General features: G+C 35.7%; 1 protein-coding gene across 3 annotated transcripts; it reads right to left on the reverse strand.

The window, feature by feature from the left end:
• Nucleotides 1-349: 349 nt before the first annotated feature.
• On the reverse strand, nucleotides 350-21,340 carry MOR1 (ARM repeat superfamily protein). Of its 3 annotated transcripts, none has more exons than XM_088499579.1 (54): nucleotides 20,882-21,340; nucleotides 20,596-20,701; nucleotides 20,350-20,473; nucleotides 19,237-19,316; nucleotides 18,980-19,157; nucleotides 18,825-18,889; nucleotides 17,023-17,105; nucleotides 16,825-16,910; nucleotides 16,593-16,706; nucleotides 15,168-15,287; nucleotides 14,710-14,812; nucleotides 14,192-14,328; nucleotides 13,823-13,888; nucleotides 13,624-13,741; nucleotides 13,460-13,500; nucleotides 12,607-12,678; nucleotides 12,414-12,521; nucleotides 12,203-12,308; nucleotides 11,640-11,752; nucleotides 11,441-11,528; nucleotides 11,233-11,333; nucleotides 9,653-9,760; nucleotides 9,423-9,528; nucleotides 9,268-9,347; nucleotides 9,018-9,167; nucleotides 8,820-8,895; nucleotides 8,559-8,683; nucleotides 8,359-8,469; nucleotides 8,139-8,288; nucleotides 7,952-8,026; nucleotides 7,792-7,873; nucleotides 7,569-7,681; nucleotides 7,392-7,490; nucleotides 7,228-7,302; nucleotides 7,043-7,138; nucleotides 6,847-6,948; nucleotides 6,657-6,758; nucleotides 6,257-6,439; nucleotides 6,065-6,176; nucleotides 5,725-5,801; nucleotides 5,567-5,646; nucleotides 5,267-5,326; nucleotides 5,018-5,138; nucleotides 4,716-4,838; nucleotides 4,553-4,630; nucleotides 4,303-4,461; nucleotides 4,008-4,166; nucleotides 3,658-3,755; nucleotides 3,420-3,576; nucleotides 1,777-1,893; nucleotides 1,577-1,672; nucleotides 1,377-1,448; nucleotides 982-1,261; nucleotides 350-891 (listed from the first exon to the last, which is right to left on the reverse strand). In XM_088499579.1, exons 1-54 carry the CDS (start codon nucleotides 21,039-21,041, stop codon nucleotides 677-679), a joined length of 6,006 nt encoding a protein of 2,001 aa, XP_088355705.1. In that variant the 5' UTR covers nucleotides 21,042-21,340; the 3' UTR covers nucleotides 350-676. The 3 variants fall into 3 exon arrangements, with proteins under 3 accessions (XP_088355705.1, XP_088355706.1, XP_088355704.1); XM_088499580.1 differs by having other exon boundaries at nucleotides 350-888; nucleotides 16,825-16,913; nucleotides 20,882-21,289; XM_088499578.1 differs by having other exon boundaries at nucleotides 16,825-16,913; nucleotides 20,882-21,289.
• Nucleotides 21,341-21,773: the final 433 nt, after the last annotated feature.

Below are 21,773 nucleotides of genomic sequence, written 5' to 3' on the forward strand. Positions count from 1 at the left end.
CATACACAATATATATATATATATCATTTCTATTATATTAAAATATTAATTATAGTGAATATTAATACTAATATTTCCTATTTATTTTCTTATTTTATATTTATTATATCTTCCTTAGTTATTTATTTCAAAACAAATATTTGATAACAAATATCTGATAGTACGAGTTTTTAAAAGGCTGTAAACAACAAATGGTAAAGAGAAAAACAAAAATAAATAACTAAATAAAATAATAAAAATCCAAGATGCGAAGGACATCCGTAGAATGCCCTAAATCCAATCCCAAAATTAAAAATGAATCATCACTCAAATTTTAGTAGTAGAGTAAATAACAAAGCAAAACTCAACAGCACTACCAAAATGATAATAATTGCATTAAATTGACGATCTACATTAAAAAGAATACAGCTTCACTACAATTTACATTAGATTGCGACTATTCCTATGATGCTCTGAAACGTCATAAATTCCATAGTATGAAGGAGATACTAGCTCTTTTTTTTTTTTTTTGTTAAAAGGAGATAATAGCTCTATCGACTATTATTATACATACTAATGTATACCAACCCGGTGCTGAGAGCACTATATATGATTGCACTTGCATGCCACCAAATCGGTGGCAATAATGTATTCAAAATCTGGCAATGGCAAGAAACTCTCTTAACCAAATCTCTCGTTACAGTGGTTCAAGGGATCCACTTTTCAGTCTTTCCATCCGGGCTTGAAGCCCAGACAAAGCTTTCTCATCCATAGGAAGCACACCACCTTGCATAGCATTCCCGAGACCAACATGCTCTGATGGATGAGGAATCTGACTAGGGGGAACTCCATTATTCATGTCATTCATGGCCTTCATCCGCTCTCTGATTTCGTCCAATGTTCCACTCGCTACTGCAGTATAATAAAAAGTAACTTCTCTCGGACAACATTATGTAAAATTTTAAAGCTAAGTGCAAAATAAGCAGATGAACAATGACATACCTCCTGTCATATATCTTTCATTTCTTTTATCACCTGATATGTAGTCAGAACCTAAAGCTCTAGAAGTAATGGCATTAACTCGGTTCTCCTCATTGTATGATGGGGGTAAATTAAAATTTGTTGGTTCAGGTTTCACATTTAATTTAGCATCACCCAGTGGATTGGTGTTGACAGGGGAAAGAGGTGCAAAATCCGGTGAAGAAATATTTAATGACGATGGCGGGGGAGTTGCCATTGGCAAACTTGAAGGTGTTCTTCCAGCTGCAGCATTCTTTTCCATCTGCATAAAATCAATCACCCATGGTAACGTACTCATCTTTTTACAATCTTGTACGTAGAATGCACCACATTAGTTCAATTATTAAGCACATCTAAAAATACATGTAATTCTCAACCTGAGCAAGACCATCTCTGATGTAGGTGCGGAATGCCTCACTAGCATTTGAAAGCTGAGCAAATATATCAACCTAACATAAAAGAATAAAGCAAAGTGGGAAAAAAATAAAACAAGATAAAGATGGTTATACATTTTTTTTTAATGAAAAAAAAAAACATATATCTGATCTAAAATCAACACAACATACTGGATTCTTACCTTTGGGTACAATTGGGTAATCCTATATAATTCATATAGACCAATTGTGCAAGTTTGCTTCTCCCCAATCTTCTTAAATATCGCACCCAACTCTTGCTGAAGTTGCATTAAAGTTGGATATCAGGCAATGATAACAATAACTACAAACTGACAACAAAATTGAGACAAAAATGATAAGAGTGAGATATAAAGCATTGTACCTTCAATTGGGCATCAGCAGCATGTGTGCCAGATGCTGAATTATTTGTTGCAGAATCACCCCAATGAGTTTGTCCACCAGGTCCAGATGCAGTCAACATTCTTGCAGCAGCCAGTGTCTAAGATCAAAGTGCAAAACATATTAATAGTTCTGTCCCAATAAAATCAATTAGAGAAAGTATAAGCAACCAACTTTAGTTAGCCAACATTATCTAATATTAGGTTTAGGTTTAGGTTTATAATTTAGGATCCAGGATTTATGATTTAGGGTATAGAATTTAAGATTAACAAAATATTTAAAAAATTAGCTGAAAAAAAATTGGTTTCCTCGCAATTAGGGGTGTTCAAAACCGATCCAATCCAAACAAAACCGATAGACCGAACCGAAAAAAAAAGGTTTTGCAGTTTTTGCTGCGGTTCAGTTCAGTTTTTGGTTCTGCTAGGAAAAACCCTAACCAAACCGGTGTTCAATGAAGACCCTAAATTAACCAAACCCCTCCCCCCTCTCCCAAATGACCTAACACCCTCTTCAGTCACACTCTTCCCAGCGCCGAAAACACTCTCACTCCCAGCACCGAATCTCCTCTCACTCTCTAAGCCTCTCATAGCGACGAAACTCCTCCCTCTTCTCCACCGTCAACGCCGCCCCACAGCACCCTTGACTTGCGACCCCTCCCCCATCCTCGAAGCGCTTCTTTCCGTCCTCCTCCACGGCGCCACGCACCAGCAGCTGCCGTTGTCCTCCACGCACAGCAACAGCACGCACCAACGCTGTCGTCCTCCACGCACAGAAAGACCTCCCTGCACTCGGCCACTCTGTCTGCATCATCAACTCCTCAAGAATAGACCCTCCGTGTCAAGTTGATTCTATTGCTGATTGTTGTTGATTATTGTTCTTCTATTTCTTCACTGATGGCTTCTGCTTCTGCTTTTTTATTTTTTTTTTTTTGAAATTGTTAGTGATGATTTAGGGTTTTTTTGCTGTTGCTGCTTCTTCTATTTTTGTGACATTGTTAGTGTTAGGGTTTTTTACTGCTTGTGCTTCTGAAATTGTTGGTGATGATTTAGGGTTTTCTTAATTGTTTTGATGATTCTGTATTTCAAATTCTATTTTTATGATTCTTGTTATGATTCTAATTTTTTTGAAAATAATGCAAAAATTGAGGCACCGGCCTGTAACCCTAATTTGAGGATTGAGAATCAAGAACAATGCTTTGCTGTCTTGCTAGAGAACATCAAAATGTGGCTCGTTTGCTGGAAAAATTAACGGAAACAACTTTTTTCTCTTTGTTGTGTTGAACTTTTCATGCTTTTCCATTGTTGTATTATAATTTCTTTTGTTGTTGAACTTCTTGTGTCAAGATTTTTGTTATGTTGTATGACTTTTATTTATGACTGTGTGAAATTAAACTTGTTATTTTGTTGCATTTTTTTTGTTGAAAATAACATAGGACAGGGTTTTAGTACATGGGAAATAACTAGAACATAATACCTTTTTTGAATTGAAAAACCGAAAAAACCAAACCAAACCAAAGAATTAATATAAAATTGGATCGGATGACTTTTTCTAAATAACCGAACCAAACCGCACCATGGACACCCCTACCTCGCATTATTCAATCAAATAATTTGCTTTAGTGAATACCTCAAGATTAAGCTCAATGTAGGCAAGGATGATGGGTTGTGGTTTTGAATCAATGGGAACCATTGAAAGATGTCCCTTTATTGATGTGCCTTTAAGCTTGACAAGCTCATGCAAAACAGTTTTCACCATTCGTAAGGGTTTGTCATCAGCACCAGCCCTGACAAAAGAAATATTTATAAAATAGAAATTAAGTGATGCTTGTTAGATAGAGTACCTATACCCAACAATAGTTATATACCTTCTCCTAATTTCCTCCATCCCCAAGTCTTGCAGATACAAATGGATGCTTTGGAGTATGCGATCAAGATCAACATCAAGAATGGTACTCTGAAGAACCTGCAGCACGGGAAAATAAGTGAAAAAATTGCTGACAAATATATCCAGATAGAATTGACTATTTCAATTAAGCTGATTGAAGAGGAAAATTAAGTATAGGCTTCTACAATTATTGAAGTAAACTTGATTCAATGAAAAAGTACAGTCTAAAGGCAGAGTAATGCATCCAGATGCTTAAACAGAGCCAGATTTTAGCAATGTTATGAATGATTGCAAGCCGTTTTGGATTTTAATTTTGGCAGCTTATATTACCTTTGTAAGCTTGATGAGGCATTTCACAACCAGATCAGAAAATTTCTGATTTCTAGAGGCCAATGATTCGTTTGTTGCCAGTGAAGGCCACCTTGATGGATCTAACGGACGTAAAAGATTTATTAGGACAACAAAGGATGAAGTCCGATCTGCATTATCCTGTATTAAGAATCATTAGTTAGAAAACCAATTATAAATATAAATTTTGTGAAGCTTTTGGCATACAATCTTGCATTTGCCATAGCATATCCAAATTTTCTGTACAACAAGAAATAAAAAATAAAAAATTGCTAACCAAAATCTTAAGCATCAACACATTCAGTGCTTTCAACAACTGGCTTCCATCATCCATATGAGGAACCCTATCATCCAAAAGCCACAGAAGAAGCTCAGTAATAAGACTGTCAAGAGTGCTCTCCTTCACAGCATATGCCAAACGTTTATTCTGGAAAGTCTGGACAGAGCCAAGGACAGGATTAGTAAATAGCAACTATTGTAAGTTACAAAATATTACAAACTTTTGAAATAATAACAATAAAATTGACCTGCATCAGAGTGTTGAGCACATATTTACAAGATCGTGATGAAGCTCCTGTCAAACTGAAATCAAAAGTCCTTGCAACCTATTTAAAATTAAAGCATGACGAAATCAGCACTTGAAAATCATTCTAATTAGATAAAGGGGATTGATTGTTAGGAATATCTTGCCTTATTAGCGAGGCAGGCAACTAGTCTATCTGCATCTTTTACAAGTTCATCCATAGCACTGCCTTCAGGATCACTAGTGGCCTGAGCCAATTCATGACAAACAACTTTCATTCCTTCAACAGACTGCAGCACAAAAATATTTTTGAAATAAGAGCTTAAACTTCATTTTCCAATTTCATGAAGAGAAGCCAGGAAAATAAAAGTCAAAAGGCATATCTTATATGTCATACTTGTTTTTATCACTATGCTAATTCTAGAAAGGTTAACCACATTTTAGAAAATGTAATAAGAAAAATGATTACTTGCTCAGGAGAACCAAAAGAAATAATATCAAGTGCTTCATTCCAATCTGTGGGGCCACTAGCAACGGCCATGGGGCGCGGCATTGATTGTCTGTCAACCTCCAGTTGACCAAAATTTTTCCTAACAAATCAAAAAGCAAGATATTAGGGATACATAGGAGTATAGGAACTATGTATTAATTTAGGCCGAAAAATCCTCTATAGTTAAGGAGCAAAAGGAAAAGAAACTAGACAAAAATTTCAGCATACCTCAGAATTGGACCAGAAAGAGATCTAGCCACTTCACCACTCTGCTCAGCAACATCAGACCTGAAACCAAAGCAACACACATAGAAGCTTGAACATCTGAACATTTTAGCTAGAGATTGAGAACATTCTCGAAAGATTTATCACATTTTTCATTATTCATCCTTATATTTTTAACTTCTTTTTTAGATTTACAAAAGAAAGAACTCCAACCAGAAGGAAATAAATTAGGGGTCTAAATTTCAGCCGTAACTGCATAATGTGAATAATATTCAAAGAAATAATAATAATAATACTACACACCCATTCTCCCTGACAGAGCGTCTTAAAATAGCCCTTGCTTCCCCTGGCTTTCCTTCCTTCTTTTTTTCCATCTCGCGAACCTGACAAATTACTCCCATCATCATCAGTACTTCAATAAATCTGAAAAGGAATAAAAAAGGAGCAACGTATGCACTAACCTTCCACTTAAATTTCTCATCTAACATGCTTTTTTGAGCATCTGTTAGCTTTCCAACAAATCTCCATATGTCCTCACCTGCACAGAATGATCATAGAAGAGAAACAACTCAGAAAGGCCAAGAGATATAAACAAGACAAAAGCCAAATAAAATGTCACATCAATATCCCCCAACTTCAAGTGAAAAAGTAAAACAATAACTTCCTCCATGCAGTGCCTTCAACCGATAAATTACATCTTAATGAGAGCTCATGAATGGCAAATTTTCCAGACAATAATTCAGTACAATCACCAAGCAAAATTATTTTATAATCACAATAGATCTTCAGGGTATAGTATACCAAGAATCTTATATCCAGTGGCTAGTGTATTCAATGCGGCTTTCCTTGTTTCATTATCTCGCTCTGCTGTCAAACTTGCAACAATTTGCAGTGACTTTAGTTGCCCACTAATCTGCACATATGATGTCACAAATAAACATCCGTGGAAAAATACTCGAAATAAATTCACTTAAAAGAACCTCACTACATCACCTCTGAACCATGATGTTCGAGGATAAATCCAACAAGATCAGCACATTCAATTCGAGTTCTGTTGTTCTTAGAGCGTAAACCCTCCAATATATAAGGGAAACATTTAGATGCAGAATATACAAGAACAAATTGTTTTGTCAGCTCCCGCATTTTTTCTCGAACCTTCTCAATGTTATGCCCTAACTGCAACATTTGAAGGGAGAAAATATATGACATTTTGCCTCTTTCCACGTGAATTAAATTATTCATTTTTTGACATCACCGAGGATAGTGAAGTATTTATACATACTATTGTACTCAAGCCAAAACTAAACTAAATCAACTGAGTTCAAATTAAACCACAGAGATTTATCAGAGAAACATCCACAGCTGATGAAATTATCATAGTTGTTAAATATACCTTCTCTACTAGGCAAGGAAGAAATATCGCTACTTCAGACTCTGTCAAAGAATATCCCTCATCCTTCAAGGTGTCAAGCAGTTCAGGAAGGAATTCTAGCACCTAAGCAATTAAATTGTATAGTTATGATCAAAGGACCAATATAACATACTATTATTTCCAGGGGGAAAAAGTGAACATTAAGTTCAACCTTCAATAGACAGGTCGTGTTGGATTTGCAGAACTGCAAAACAAACCACCTGAAAAGTATATCTAGAACTTCTATAATTTCCTTTGCAAGGGAAGGAAGTGCCTGAGAAGATCAATTGGAGTTTATATAGTTAATAGCACATCAAATACCCTGAAAGCACGCACACAAATTAAAAAAGAAGCAAAAAAGGAAAGACCTTTTGTAGCATTTCTAGTCCATCAACTTGCTTCTTAAAATCTGCACTTAAGAGTCTCCTAGATAAATCCTCTCTGAAGTACCTAATCATATCACTCTGCATCACAAGAATGTTGGACAGAAATTTATTACAATTCAAAAATCACAGAAAACATAAGCATGGTCATTGGTTAAAAATGGACTCACCTCTAGATCTTGAATCTGCTCAATGCGTGGGTCCTCGAACTTAAACTTTCGAATCACCATTCTTTCTCTATCTTCCTGCATGTAAGGCAACACAGTTGACAGTTCATCCATCAACTCTTTTTGAAGATTTAAAGTAGATTATGGTATACAGAGCTTAGCAGTACCTTATTTGAATCCTTAACATTTAATAAAGCTTGAGACTGAAGCGCTATATCTTGGACAGAGATAGGCTCAGACCTAGCACTCTTTGTTGCAACAGCCCGCTATCAAGATGATGAATCAAGTAGTTAGAAAGCCAAACAAATCTTAAAAGCAAACAACCAACACAAACTCAAACATACCGAAGATGCAGCTTTATTTCCGTGTTTTGGAACACCATTAGCAGTCGATTTCCCAGCCTTTTGAACACCTTTTGATGCGCCCACTGAAACTGCCTTAGCAGACTCAAATGATTCTAAGCACAAATATTGCATGGGAAAGAAAATAAACATAAGAATACTCATGTTAATCATTAACCCTGAGCAACAAAGTAGATTAAGAATGAGCTATGATACAAAACCCTACCTTGAAGGCCTCCATATGGTTTCAACTTCTCAAGAACCAAAGCTAGAGCTGGTCCATGAATGTCCTTAACTATTTTTTCAATCTAGAAAAATAAAAAATTTAAAGATGATTCACATGAATTTCATAAGAAGGGAGGAAACCAAATTCTTCTTATACACACCGTTTCATGCCCACTAACTCTCACTATCTCATTAATGCAAGCCTCGGCTGCCTTGCGAACATCTGATGATTTATCCTACATATAATCCATCAAACATTTGATCTAAACAATATTAGCCACACATACTGATTTGATAAATGAATGAGGGGGGGCAGAAAAAGCAAAAAACTGAGTGACCAAAACTTACTGTCATTGCAGCAGAGGCTGGCTTCAGAAGTTGTGCAGCTTCAGCAAAACTGCTTTGCACAGAAAGTTGCCTAGATAACCAATCAAAAAGGTCTTTACGCCCTTCCGCACCAAGTTTAGAATCCGTCAAAGCAATTGTAATATAAGGGACCTACAATAGTAGCATACTCAGAGAATAGACACAAGACAGAAGAATCGCTTAACAAAAGATTGAGACAGACCATTTTATCAAGATGAACAGCAGCAAGCCACAAATCCAAAGTATTGAGTGCACATTCTCTCATGTGCTTCTTGTTGTCACCAAGGGATTTCAATATATCAGCCAGAATACCCTGAAACGAACAATAAAGCACAACTTGAGATGACAACACAAGATTATTAACAAGATAGAAAATACAAAAGCAGAAAACGATCCAATCACCTTGCTTGCCTTCTCTACAGCTGGTCCCATCGCAGATGCAACATTACCAATTGTTGTCAAGGTTGCCATGACTATATTTTTGTTGCTATCAATGAGTCGCCCCCTAAGAGCACCAAACAACTCACCTGATAATACGATAAATGAACAAATATAATGAAGTTCACCATAAATAAACAAGACAAGGATTAGAGAGGAAGAGGGTGAGGAAAAGACACACATAGCAACAGTTTCAAAATTATAATACAAATGCTACTAAAGTACCAGTTCCAGTTGCCTGAATGCGCTTATTAGCCTCTTCCAGTATTTTATTTACAGCTTCAACTGACTCCATACGAACCTAAAAGAAAATCACAGAAGAACGTCATGAAACATCATAATAACATCATTCATTTCAGTTATAATAAATAGTTAAAGCAAGCCAGCAACATCAAATTATTTGAAAGATATTGTCAACCAAACCTTCCAATCAGGACTTTCCAAGCTCTTCAGGAGAGTCGGAGTAATCTTTCCACTAATGTCTTCACGAGGCAAGCTATCCAACCCACCAGCAGCAACTAAGGAAGACGAGTCTGATGTTTTGACTGATTTCTTGGGAGCTGCAGATGCTCCCTGAAGCAAACAAATGAAAAAAAATAAAAAAATAAATTGGACCTTTGGAAAATTAAGAAACAAAAAAGATTTAACAGAAAATACATCATGAACAGCATACCTCATATGGATTCTTCTCATACTCAGTATCAAGAGCACTGAGCAATGCAGGCTTAACATCAGTAAGGAACCCTTTAATATCTGCACAGGGAAAAGCTTAGAACCTTTTAACAAATAAATAACGAGGGAAGGACATTCAAAAGTTAATGTAATAACCTGGGCCAACAAATCTATGCAGAACACCCAAAAGCTTAGTTGAAGCATTTCTAGTGGCAGCTGCACTTGACTGCAGCCCAGTTTCTTTCAGAAAATCAATTAACTCCTGCAAAACAGGATTGCATCAGAACATACAAACTAGAACCAAGACTCGAAGAGTATCCGTAAGACAATAATACAATAAAATACTAGCATATTTAAACAAAAGCATGTAAATTCAGAAAACACACCTTAAGCTTTATGTGTGATACACCAAAATCATCAACAGCTGAAACCATCCACAAAAGTCCCTCACTAAGAACTTTAGGATTCTTATGCTCCTTCATGATCTTGTAGAGCTACATGACAAAAAACAGTTATTTTAGCAGATCATATGTTAAGGTATTAAAAAAAGCAAAAGCAAAAAAGGTATATAGTTCAAACTAAGCTTGATATGAATAAATAGTACATAAAAGAAAAACATTTAAAATCTCAACAAAATCAATAACAGATACAAGATTTTTAGAACTTTGTTGCTTTAAGCCACTTTACTTTCTTATTATATAACCTATGAAGCATGAGTACTAATACATGGCATGGACATAATACAATAATGTTACAAAGATACAGCAATATTTAAAAACTCGAAGAAGTAATACAGCTAAGTATAATATATAAAATTGACTCCAAAAGAAAAGCACCTATAAAACCACTGCCCTTCTCCCTATTTTAATAAAATACTTATTTCAGTCTTCATCTTCTCTTCTGCCAAGTTACTAAATAATTTTAGAAGCCATACATCATCTTCACCATGCCTAAGACAACATCCAACACAGTATTGCAATGGATCTCAGGGACGGCAAATCAGGCCTGGAGGTGACCTTATCGATGTTGGTCAAAACATGGGAGTTGACCTTTGCAAGAGGCTTCTCAAGCTAAAAGAGTGAGAATGAATTAACTGACTGATAAATATGAAATAGGCACTGGATTTTTAAGTTAAGATGTGAAAGCACAATATGGGGCACAGGATTTAGAGTATGAAAATGATAAGAGTTTCAGAATTGGAGAGAAAGTTAAGAAAGTGAGCGAAGAGAGGACGGAGAAGAGAGACTCAGTTCACTATATATATAGTTACGGCACAGGAGCAGAGGTAAGTTAGTTGCAGTCCCTAACTGATCTATAGCTATGCACCATCAAACTCATTCCACCATTTGGTTGACAAATGATGAAAGAACATATCTTCCTGTAGTAATGTATTAAAAATTTGTTTGTTAGTGGATAACATTTGAATGCCTATTTTTTTTCTTTTTCCACTTTTGGTCTGGCCTTTTTAAAACAGTTAATACAAGATTTCGGTGGGGGATGGGGAGTAGAGGGGCTATGGTGTGGGGGTGCACAAGAGGATTGGTTTGGTAGGAATGGAGAGAAGACGAGAGGACCAACTTTGGTACTTGATATGTAAAACATGGGATTAGGGGAGGACACTACAAGTTAATCAACAAGAGGGGTCTCAGGTGTAATTAGGGCAAACCTTGAATGGAGTCGGTGAACTTTGGCACAACTTTTATGAAGTCAAATGCATTTAATGATTCCATCTCATGAATCTTTAGACTTAGGGACAGAAAATTATCAAACATGGGAACCAGAAATCACTCATAAAACATGTTCAAAAAGATAGTCCACAAAACTATAGAGGCAGACAGAAAAGATAGAATCATAAATTCCAATCAACCATGCCCATCCTTGCTCAGAATTTTTAGGATAGACAAGTACTGAACACCCTTGTGGCCACTGGTTAAAAGGTATGCTCATAACTAGCCATGATGCTTACTCTTTCAAATACGAATCCTGGACCAACTGCTTCACAAAAAGTAGTTAGGCACTTCATAGCATGTGCACGTGTCTTAATATCTGCTACTCGCTCACTTAGCCCTATCAAGATGAATGTCAAACATGAGTAAAGAAAGCCACACAAAAAGATCTTGTTACAACAGAACTAGCTATTCTAAGCATAACCTGAATCAAACCATAATACTGACCTGAGAGGCATAGTACTACACACTTCTTTGGAAATTTAGTTGCAGTTGAAGCTATATGAGTGATAACTTCAATAACCTGCTGCTGAACCTGCTCAAGGAGAATACAGAGATTAACAGGCATACTACACCATATTTTTAATTTTCAACTATCAATAAATTGAGAAAAATAAAGCATGTTATTTAAGAAAATACAACTAACCTGAACATTTTTCTCACCCCATCCAGGCAAAGCACAGAGTAAGCGAATCAAAATTTCGACCGATTGCTCAAGATCCTGTAAGCCTTCTACTTGCTCTTTCAGTGAAGAAATAGCTGTAAAAATCTTACATTCAGAAACCTAATCAAGTATGCTAAAATAACAATATAGATAAATCAGTGGGGCCTAGAAATTTGACTCCTTGTGTTTCTAGTATGGGTCACAAACTATATTAACCCAAATTACCTAACAGAGCAGAAAGCGTTAAAAAAATTCATTTATGAGAAACAATTTCTAAAATGAATCCATCAAAATAAAAACAAGATTATATCCAAAGCTCACAACTACACGATAAATGAGCAATGAAAAACGCAGTTGAAAGCTCACAACTTCCCACTCCCCCAATAAAAAAGAGCCAGAACATAGACTGCAGGTTAATAACATGAAAAAGTCTTGAGGTAAGTTCCTGTCAGCTACTGCATTTGCACAATCCTCAAAAAACAAAGGAAATATTTTTTCCCAGAATTGTTTGTACAATTCTCATAAAACTGATAACAATCACAAACCTTCAAGACGTTCTTTCCAAACAGCACTTTTTAACTGAGTGATGGTATCTGACTGTACAAGAGAACCTACTCGGGTTTCAATCTCTTCAAGACTCATCTCAGCAGGCTGCATAATTTTTACAAAGATGGCTTAAACTATCATCAGCAATCCTGTTACAAACTATGATGGCAAACTCGAATCAAAAGGATGGAAACAAACTGAACAATTTACCTCAACATCTTCAGGTGGTTCAATTGATTTTGAAACCTTCGGTTGTGCAACACCATCTGCCTTTTTGTTTGTACCAGACTTTGCAGCACCTCCTTTCTTGGGGGCAGGCTGGGATGCAAAAAAATGTTCAATATATCACTCGGATGGAGAGAAACTAACCACATTAGTTTCGAGCAAGATGTTGTGAACTTACAGCTGCCTGAACAGGTCTTTTTCCACTGAGCATGCTTGCTGCTGACCTTTTAACAAATGCACCTTCGGAGATCTGGATGCAAATCAGGTAAAGGAAATAAATTTCCCATCTCAAAATTTTCTGAACTTTTGGCTTCTACTTCACACTTAAAAGATACTAGTTTTCTGACTTTCCAAGTTTTCAAATTCCTTCACTGACCGTAATATCACTTATTCACATAAGATTAGTCATGACAGACTGAAATCATTGTTCTGTAAGATTACAGATTTTGGATACAAAAACAACAAACAAATAAAGATTTCTAAGATGAGAATTCCCAATCCACTTATTAAAAATAAATGAACTCTCAACTATATATTTAACAACCTTCCTCATACCAAAAGGAAGTCGATATCCATTCAATCCCAAAAAACAACCCAATACAGAATGATAAAATGCAAAAGCCAGTCACCTAAGTGAAGATTAAGAGTGGATTTGGTTCAGTAGTGAATGACAGAAAAGACAGAGAAAAACAGAGATTCCATAGTTTCAAAGGCGGGAAAGGGTGGATGGAATAGAATGAAAGAAAATGAAATGGATTCCATCCAATCCAACAGACTTGTCTTTCTTTCCCCCAATTTGGGCCAATGGGATGAAATCCTCATTTGTTTTAGTCATGATTCCCTTCATAGTTCATTCTTTCCCTTCCTACTATAATTTCCACCATTTTTATGTGCCTTGGGCACTCAACCCCACCATATCTTTAAATATTCAAACAATGGAGTGGAGCCTCTACTCCACTTCACTTACCCTATTCCATTATTTCCATACCATTTCATTCATCATTGGTTATATGTAAGGAAAGTGAACCCACCTCTGCAGATGACGCACTTCCTCGTGTACCATGCACAGGTGCTGGAAGATCATACCAAATGTCAACCGAAAGAAAAATACAAAATAGCGTAACAAAATCAGAATACCTTTTCAACACATTGGCTTAGGAAGTAAATCAGTCAAACTAAAACCAAACTTACAAACCTGTGGCAGAACCACCAGGCACAGCATCTTCAGACCCTGAAATCATCTCTGAAAGTTTCTTTCTCCTAACATCATCAAGTTTCTCCAGTGACCTCTCCAGAGGTCTCATCCCAACCGACTAAAGAATATAAATATCATGAGGTTCTAACATTTAAAAAAAAAAAAAAAACGCAAGCAGATTTGAAGGTAACATGTTTACCTTCGCTATTGCTGCCAATGCTGAAAATGCTGCATCCCTCACTTCAGGAGTACCATCATTTAGGCTCTGCAAGATCCAGATTTTAGTATTTCCAAACAGAATAGATAAAGGGCAGTACATAAACATTTTATAATAAGTGTTTTTTTACAGATGGTTGGAATAAACTCCCATAGATGCAAATATATGTGGTCCTAGCTCAAGGAAAACACGATATCAAACTATTTTACCAATACTCGGTATAAATCATGACAATGAAAGGTGCTGAACCATATTCAGACAACATAGAAGTAATTAAGTATACATCACATTTGAATTGAAGACAATACTTTTCAAGGTAAAAGAATATTAAACGGTTCATATAAAACTGACCTCCATACATATAGGCACATAATCCTTATGCACCTTAGTAATTATACTTTTGTTACTGGTTTCAATACAAAATGTAACCCAGGTCAAGGTCAATGATCGCACGAGGGGGACTTTGTTTTTCGTAGCTGTTTTAACATCTGCAGCAGGATAAATATAGTATAGTCAAAAAAAAGCATATGTACTGCACTAACGGAAAAAAATGATACAACTAATCAGGCGTTAAGCTACGAAAAGACAATACCCTGAAACACCAATAAAAATCCATGCGAGTATCATACAGTTCATTAAATTAACAATACAATATAACAAGAGTAACAAAACGTTTTCCAACAAGATTGCTCAAGAAACAAGCAGTACAAGGGAAAAGATCAAATGTTTTGTTAAATAGTAACTACATACAATATTCATGTCAAGATTTTTTATAGCAGAAACACTTAATATTCATAGAAAAAATAGAATAGTCATAGAAATCCAATCCTAAGTTAAGGCTAATTTAAAGAATATGGAGGGTAACCTGCCTTCAACAATATCAACAAGGCTTATGCATCCAGCTTTGTGCATCGCTTGAAGAGTCTGAGTTAATGCCTCAGTCATAGTGGGCTTTTTCTCCTTTAATTTTTCCTACTCAAGAAGGAATTGCATTAAGTAAGCATTACTCTGAAGTTCAGTAAATGATCTACTGAAAACACACTTCACTATTTAATTTTTAAAACATTTTTATTTCTATGAAAGCTAGAATCATAATGCTACTATTACCACAAGGAATTCAAACACACAAGACAATTAGCTCTCGAAACCAAAATCAATTAATAAATTGCTACTGAAAACATACAAACTTTGAGCACATGGAGGCATGCATGAAAATTCACAAATAATATAGAATATGCAATAGAAGAACCAATTAATACATATAAAACCTGCGGAAAAAGTGCATTCAGTTGTTACCCATCCATATATTATGTGCACTGGTACTTACAAGTAAAACAGGCAACACAAAACGAGAACTTGCAGAAAAATGGGTTCTTAATCCACGAGCAAGATTGCCAAGAGCCTGAACGGCTTCAACTGCAACAGCAATATTCACATCTGTGATAAGCTGCAAGCAAAAGCTACTAGTTTAACCTTAGTCGGAAAAATAAACATATCATTAAAAAATGTCAATGAAGTTCACAATTACAGAAGATCCAACATAAAGGCCAAAACAGAACAAAATGTATCACTAAGATAAAGGCCAAAACAGAACAAAATGTATCACTACAAATTATGAAGCAACCTTATTATAAAGATATATTATGATCTAATGTGTGTAGCACAAACATGTTAGTAGGTGCATTCGGGAAAGCTTAAAGATTAAAGTTATTTTAACAATCCAAATATATTTATATAATTGATTTTTATATAATCAATTATGCAAGAATTAATTTCTGTTTTCCTGGTTCAGCTGAAAATTTATTTTAAAAGTAATCTATTTTGTTTGAATTGTATGAAAAATGTTGCTATTATATTGTAAAATTAAAAATTAATAAAAAGAGTATGATAGTTTACAGTATCCAGTAAAATCATTACAATTCTAAAATTGCCAATTTCTGCTCATAATCATAAGCTTCAAAATTTTCATATATTCATTAGCTATTTTTCAGCTTAAAATTACCAGCTTTTGGTTATAATCTAATTTTCTAAAACAGCTTTTCTTTGAGGGGGAAAAAATGTTTTTAGAAGTATAGAAACATGACTATTTAGATAGGGAAAAAAAAAAGAGTGGTGAAAAGTAGCAACAAATATCAGGAATATTTAGAAAAGGGTATGATAGTTTACAATATCCAGTAAAATCATTACAATTCTAAAATAGCCAATTTCTGCTTATAACCATAAGATTCAAAAATGTTCATACATTTCATAAGCTATTTTTCAGCTTAAAATTACCAGCTTTTGGTTATAACCACATCTTTTCTTTGAGGGGAAAAATGTTTTCAGAAGTATAGAAACATGATTATTTTTTTAAAAAAAAAAAGTGGTGAAAAGTAGCAACAAATATCAGGAATATTTAGAAATCAGTTGACCAACATTGCATGCAGAAACAAGACGAGACAAACCCTAGAGTAGGTAAACAACTAAATATAAATAAATGAAATGAAAAACGCCTGAGCCATTGGACTTCCACTAAATGCAACCCTACCCTAACCATGTTTATTTTAGAGCTAGCAATACTAACAAATAAGACCTCAGGGTAGTTTCCAACAAGAAATCCCATATCAGCATCACCTGATAATCAGCATGATATATATCCTAACTAGGAAACAAACACACTATTAGATTTGAAATAGAGCTAGAAAAAGTGTCAAAGCATGACAAGTAGATGGCCAAGCTGTTTCATTTGCATGACACAAATCATACAAAATACCTTCTTTAAGGTCCGACAAACTTCCGAAAAATCACCGGGAGAAATCTTTTTAGTTGATGCAAGCTTTGTTAGCTCAGCCACAGCATCCTTCCGTTCAGACCACTTGGTAGCTTTCTAGTGATTAATAATACAGAAAGGAAATGAAAGAAGGGTTCAAAGCCATCCAACAATAAATTAAAGGTGTATTAAAATAGTAATAAATACAATCTGAGAGATGGGCAAGGAAACTGACCACTCCTTCCCAGAATCCTAACTTCTCCAAAGGAGTCAATATGTCAACAGGATCAACAAGGTCATATTCATCTATCTCTTGAGGAGCTGCTAATCGAAGTGATTGATGAGTTAGGGATGGTAGCACCACCAAGGAAAGGCAAGTCATGTTCTCAGAAAAATAAAGTGAACTCTACTAGCTCCAAAATCAACTACATACCATCATTCCCAGATTCTTCAGTAGGGCCAGGACCAACAACATCAGCTACAGTTTCTGGTTCAGGCTCCTTGTCTTGCTCAGATCTAAAACATGATGGGCAATTATTAAGATGATGTCAAACCCACAAATTGAATTTTATTCACATTAGTTGTTAAAGCACTAGTTACATTCACTGTTGGTTTAACACAAATTTAAATTTACAAAACACTACAGCACATAAACAGTGTTCCATGACACCTCTCATATGGATTTGTTGAGTGTCTTAAATACAGCATTGACTAATTATTGTAAGCTGTATTTTGGTATATAAAATGTTGTTATAGCTACAGGCTGTTTAGTTGCTTTGGGTATACAAAGCTTGCTTGACCAATGCCATCTTCTCATCGAAAGTCCCTATGACTGCATTTGTATGACTACGTTTTTTACAAACACAGGACACTAAGACAAAATCATGTTCGGTAGATGAGACATGGACAGAGACATTGTGTCCTAAGACACTGAATTAGTCTACTTTGTGCCCTTCCTTCCTGTCAGGAAGGACATAGAGACACTGGCGGAGACACAATTTGTTTTTTTCTTCTATTGTCCCTATTAATTTTTCAAATTACATTTTTTTACCATTCTATTCTTTTTTTAATTTTGTGTGAAGAAAAAAAAATGAAGGTAAACTGGATTTTTATTATTTATTCTATCTTATATTCAGTTTATCACCAAACAAAACACAAAAACACTATGTCCTCAGTGTCCTATTTTGTCCTGTTCTCAAAACCAAACGCAGCCTATGTGGCTAAACAAGACTTCAAGCATAGAAAAAAACAAAAAAACGGAAATTAAATGAAAATAGTTACCACCAAGAATTATAACTATTTCGATTGAGAGAAATGAAGATATTTAAAACAGCAAGTCTTGAGATGTCGTTTCAATTAGTTTGCTGATGGGCATCAGCTTGCATATCGTGTAATATTTATGTATTATTGGAAGACTTTCAGCATCTTTGAACATGTTGTATTCTGTTGAACTTATTAGTCCTCATTAGTCATCCTCCAGCAGAATCCACCAAGTTACAACAAAACATCATTTTGTGTCGTCACATTTTTACTATTTTTCCTATATGAAGATCTTGAGCAAGAATAACTACCCTTTTGGTCACATGTTTTATTGGCCTAAACCCTACTAATAGTCTTGTTCATGTCGTCTGGATTCTGAAGTTAGTTTTTACAGTAACAATGTGGAAACCAAATACAGTTTCTACTCACATATACATTCCTGCTAAGACTCTTCCACCTCTTATTTTTAGTTAGTCTTAAATTCTTTTTAAATTTTTTTCCCTGTCTCAGATTATTAATATTTTACTTTGAAAAGATTTTCAGAAAATACACTTCATAAGAAGCATAAAGTGCCTACCAATTTCTGGTAAGAATATAACAATATTTTCAATGTTTCCTTTTAGCATTTAGATGTCTTTTCAGGAGTCTAAACACAACAGAAAATGAACAAATATCTGGAACAAACACAGCAGATATACATTTTAAAAATCGAAAACTTAAATCAGTGAAAAGAAAAGGAATGCAATAATCAATATAATTCAAAATTTGTTAGAGAGAGAGAGAGAGAGAGAGAGAGAGAGAGAGAGAGAGAGAGAGAGAAGGAGACGGAGGGAGGGAGGGAGGGAGGGGGGGGGGGGGGGGGAGTTGTGTATTGCATCACATTGGAGTAACAGACACATGCCCCAGTGAGCACTTAATGCATCCTAACATTGCAATGATACTCAGGAAGGACGAATTCAAAACAAGAAAATCTACCTTATTTTGCGGGATGGCTTTGCTGTTCCCATAACATTTATAAGCTCAGCTTCCAGTTCTTTTTTCTTTAGAAAAGAGTAAATTGGAATCAGAATTTGCATATATAAGATAAAGAGAGGGGGGATTAAGAACTACAATAATAAATATTGGCATACCATTGTATCTCTCATTTTCTCAAACAAAATTGATTTTACAGGATCTTTACCAATCCATCGACAAAGCTCAAGAGTCAACCCTTTAGAGGATGCACGAACATTTTGATCGGAATGATCAAAGAGTTCAGGAAGCATCTTCAAAATTCTTTTAGGCGGCACAATCTTCGCTCCAAACTCACTGGCAGTATGAAAAAATGATAATTCTGTGTAATAAATTAATTAAACTATCGTAGATTTCGCAATGGAGAGAACAACACCTTAAGGCTTGAAACATAACATCTATTGCAGGAACCACAGCTTTAGCAACTTTGTTTTTTATCGCCTTCTCCATTGCATCCTAAAATTATCAGAAGGCAAAAGTCTAGATAGTTGAGAAAAAAAATAGGAAAGGAGAAGACTAGTAGTTTGAAATCTATTTATGTGTAACTCCCAGAAGGAATTAAACATTCAAAATTCAATATGTAAAACATACTATGAACCATGAAACACAGAAAGTTTATTATAAACAAAAAAACTCTCAATCAAACCTCAGAAGCACATAAAAAAATAAGAATAAAAAATAAAATAGAATCTGACGTTTTGTTAAGTAAATGCACATCAAGATCATGAGTAGTAATAATAAGAGATCAGAATAGCAATATATTACTGATGTTCATGTGGGGTTTCCATTTTGTTACTAAGAAAAGCTTCTCCTCATTGTGCACCTTTACAAATCTAATAAAATTATTGTTCTTCTACGCAAAAATAAATTCCTGATGGGGGCAAAATGCATGGTCTCAATACTCATTTTAAGGACTAGTATTAGTTGACACTTCTGTATATAAAAAACCTCAAGTTGCATCATTACGCATTACAAATAAATTAAAGTTTTATGAAAAACTAATACTAGGATGAATATGCACTTGGGTTTTACTAAAGACTAAAACCCATTCTTTTTTGTATTCTTCTTCAGAGGTAAAATAGGATGAATATGCACTTGGATTTGCACAGGAGCAATAAGTACACTCACTAGCCCCCCTGAGAAGAATCTCCATTCTCCAGTACCTAAATCCCAGCATAAACCCATTTCGCCAAAAGTATGCAAACAGATGAAACTAAGACGTGACTAAACTAGATCTGGCACGAGTAAAGCACACAAGAAAGGAGGACATACGCTACAATTTGGCATTTTATAACAGCAATAAGCTTTATTATCTGTGTGCATTGTAAATATACATCAAACAAACACTAAAAACCTATTGACTGAGACAAACTGTGCAACGACTAACCACCTGGCAGCAAGACAGACACAGTGACACAAAATACCAAGCGAACTACAAAAGACACCTCATTCAGAGGCAACCAAAACAATCACGGGAAAGAAGAAATACCAGAAAAGCATCGACAGCCTCCAATTCCACCCAGAGCATAAACACTGCCTGAGCCTTTTCCACAGTCTTCGGTCTTCCAGTGAGACATTTGGCTACAATGGCATCACAAACTTCCTTCCCAAACCTATTCTTCCCAATTTCAAATTCAAATTCACGTTGAAAATCAAACAGAACCATGCAGGTAACTGTGGAGCGAAATCAGAAACATAGAAACAAAACAACACAAAAATCTATTAGGAAACTCACCTGCCGGCATCAGCATCAGCAGCTCGCAAGTAAGCAATCAGGGCATCGAGAGCCTTCTCCTGTACTGGCGCATTCGAATCCGCCACAGTCTTCCTAAAAAACGGACCTGCCACCAAAAAAAATAAAAAAATATAAATAAATTCAAATTTGAAAAACCAACCGCATCAAGATCCGAAAAACAAAATGCAGCACAAGCACGAGCATCCGAAAACGGAAACACATCCAGATCCGCAAAATTCGAGATCGGAACGTCGTGGAAAAAACCTAGCAGGCGGAGATTACTAACCGAATTCACGGATGCGAGGGTCCTTTGGATCGGTGATGGAGTCGCATAGCGCGGCCAAATCGATGTTTGCCTCGTTGCGAACCTTCCAGTTCTTGTGGAATAGTCGATCCTCCCATGGCAGTTTCTTTGCCTCCTTCAGAAGCTTCTCTTCCTCCGACATTGCTCGCTCGCTCCGCTACCCAACCCTATCTATTCGATCTCCGCCGAAAGAAACGAAGAGAAAGAAGAAGCAACCAAATTTTAGATAGCCAGAGAAAGAGAGTATTCTGTGAGTTGCGCTTTTTTGTTTGTGTTGGTTGCGTTGTGTGTTGTGTGTGTAGAGAGAGAGAGAGTAGCGCCGGCGAGTGGAGAGAGAGAAAGGAGAGAGAGGGGGAAATGAAAGGGAAAACAGAGAAAGAGCGTGGAAATGATTTTTTATCTTTCGCTTCAAAAACACAACTGCGAAAAAATTTTCTTTTCTTTTTTTTTTTTTTTTGGTTTTGGATTTAGTTTTACGTTTTTTTTTTTTCGGTGTTCGGCACTAGGGAGTTGGGACAGAGGTGGTATTTTGGGGTTTACGTTAATGTTGACACTTAACACCCACGCGGTTCTGCGCAGCGAGTGGGTATAACGCGTCCAATAATATGGAGCCGCGTGGCATGTTTAATTTTTTCAAATTTAGGTCACTGTTTGGAAAATTTGAAATTTGCTCTCTCACCTGGCAAAAACAATCTTGAGGACCGGTTATCTAGAGTTGAAAATAGTCAAAATACAGATTTGTAGTCTTGTAGAAACAACGGTATTGTTCATTTTTGTGACTAGCCATGACAATATTATTCGAATTTATAAGTATTTATTTTATCTTATTTGTTTGAAGTGGGTAATTACTAGTTTTGAAATAGTGTGAGTTTTG

The sequence above is a fragment of the Arachis ipaensis genome, chromosome B9 (assembly GCF_059453495.1).
Source record: "Arachis ipaensis isolate K30076 ecotype BB chromosome B9, ASM5945349v1, whole genome shotgun sequence".
Classification (NCBI taxonomy): Eukaryota; Viridiplantae; Streptophyta; class Magnoliopsida; order Fabales; family Fabaceae; genus Arachis; species Arachis ipaensis.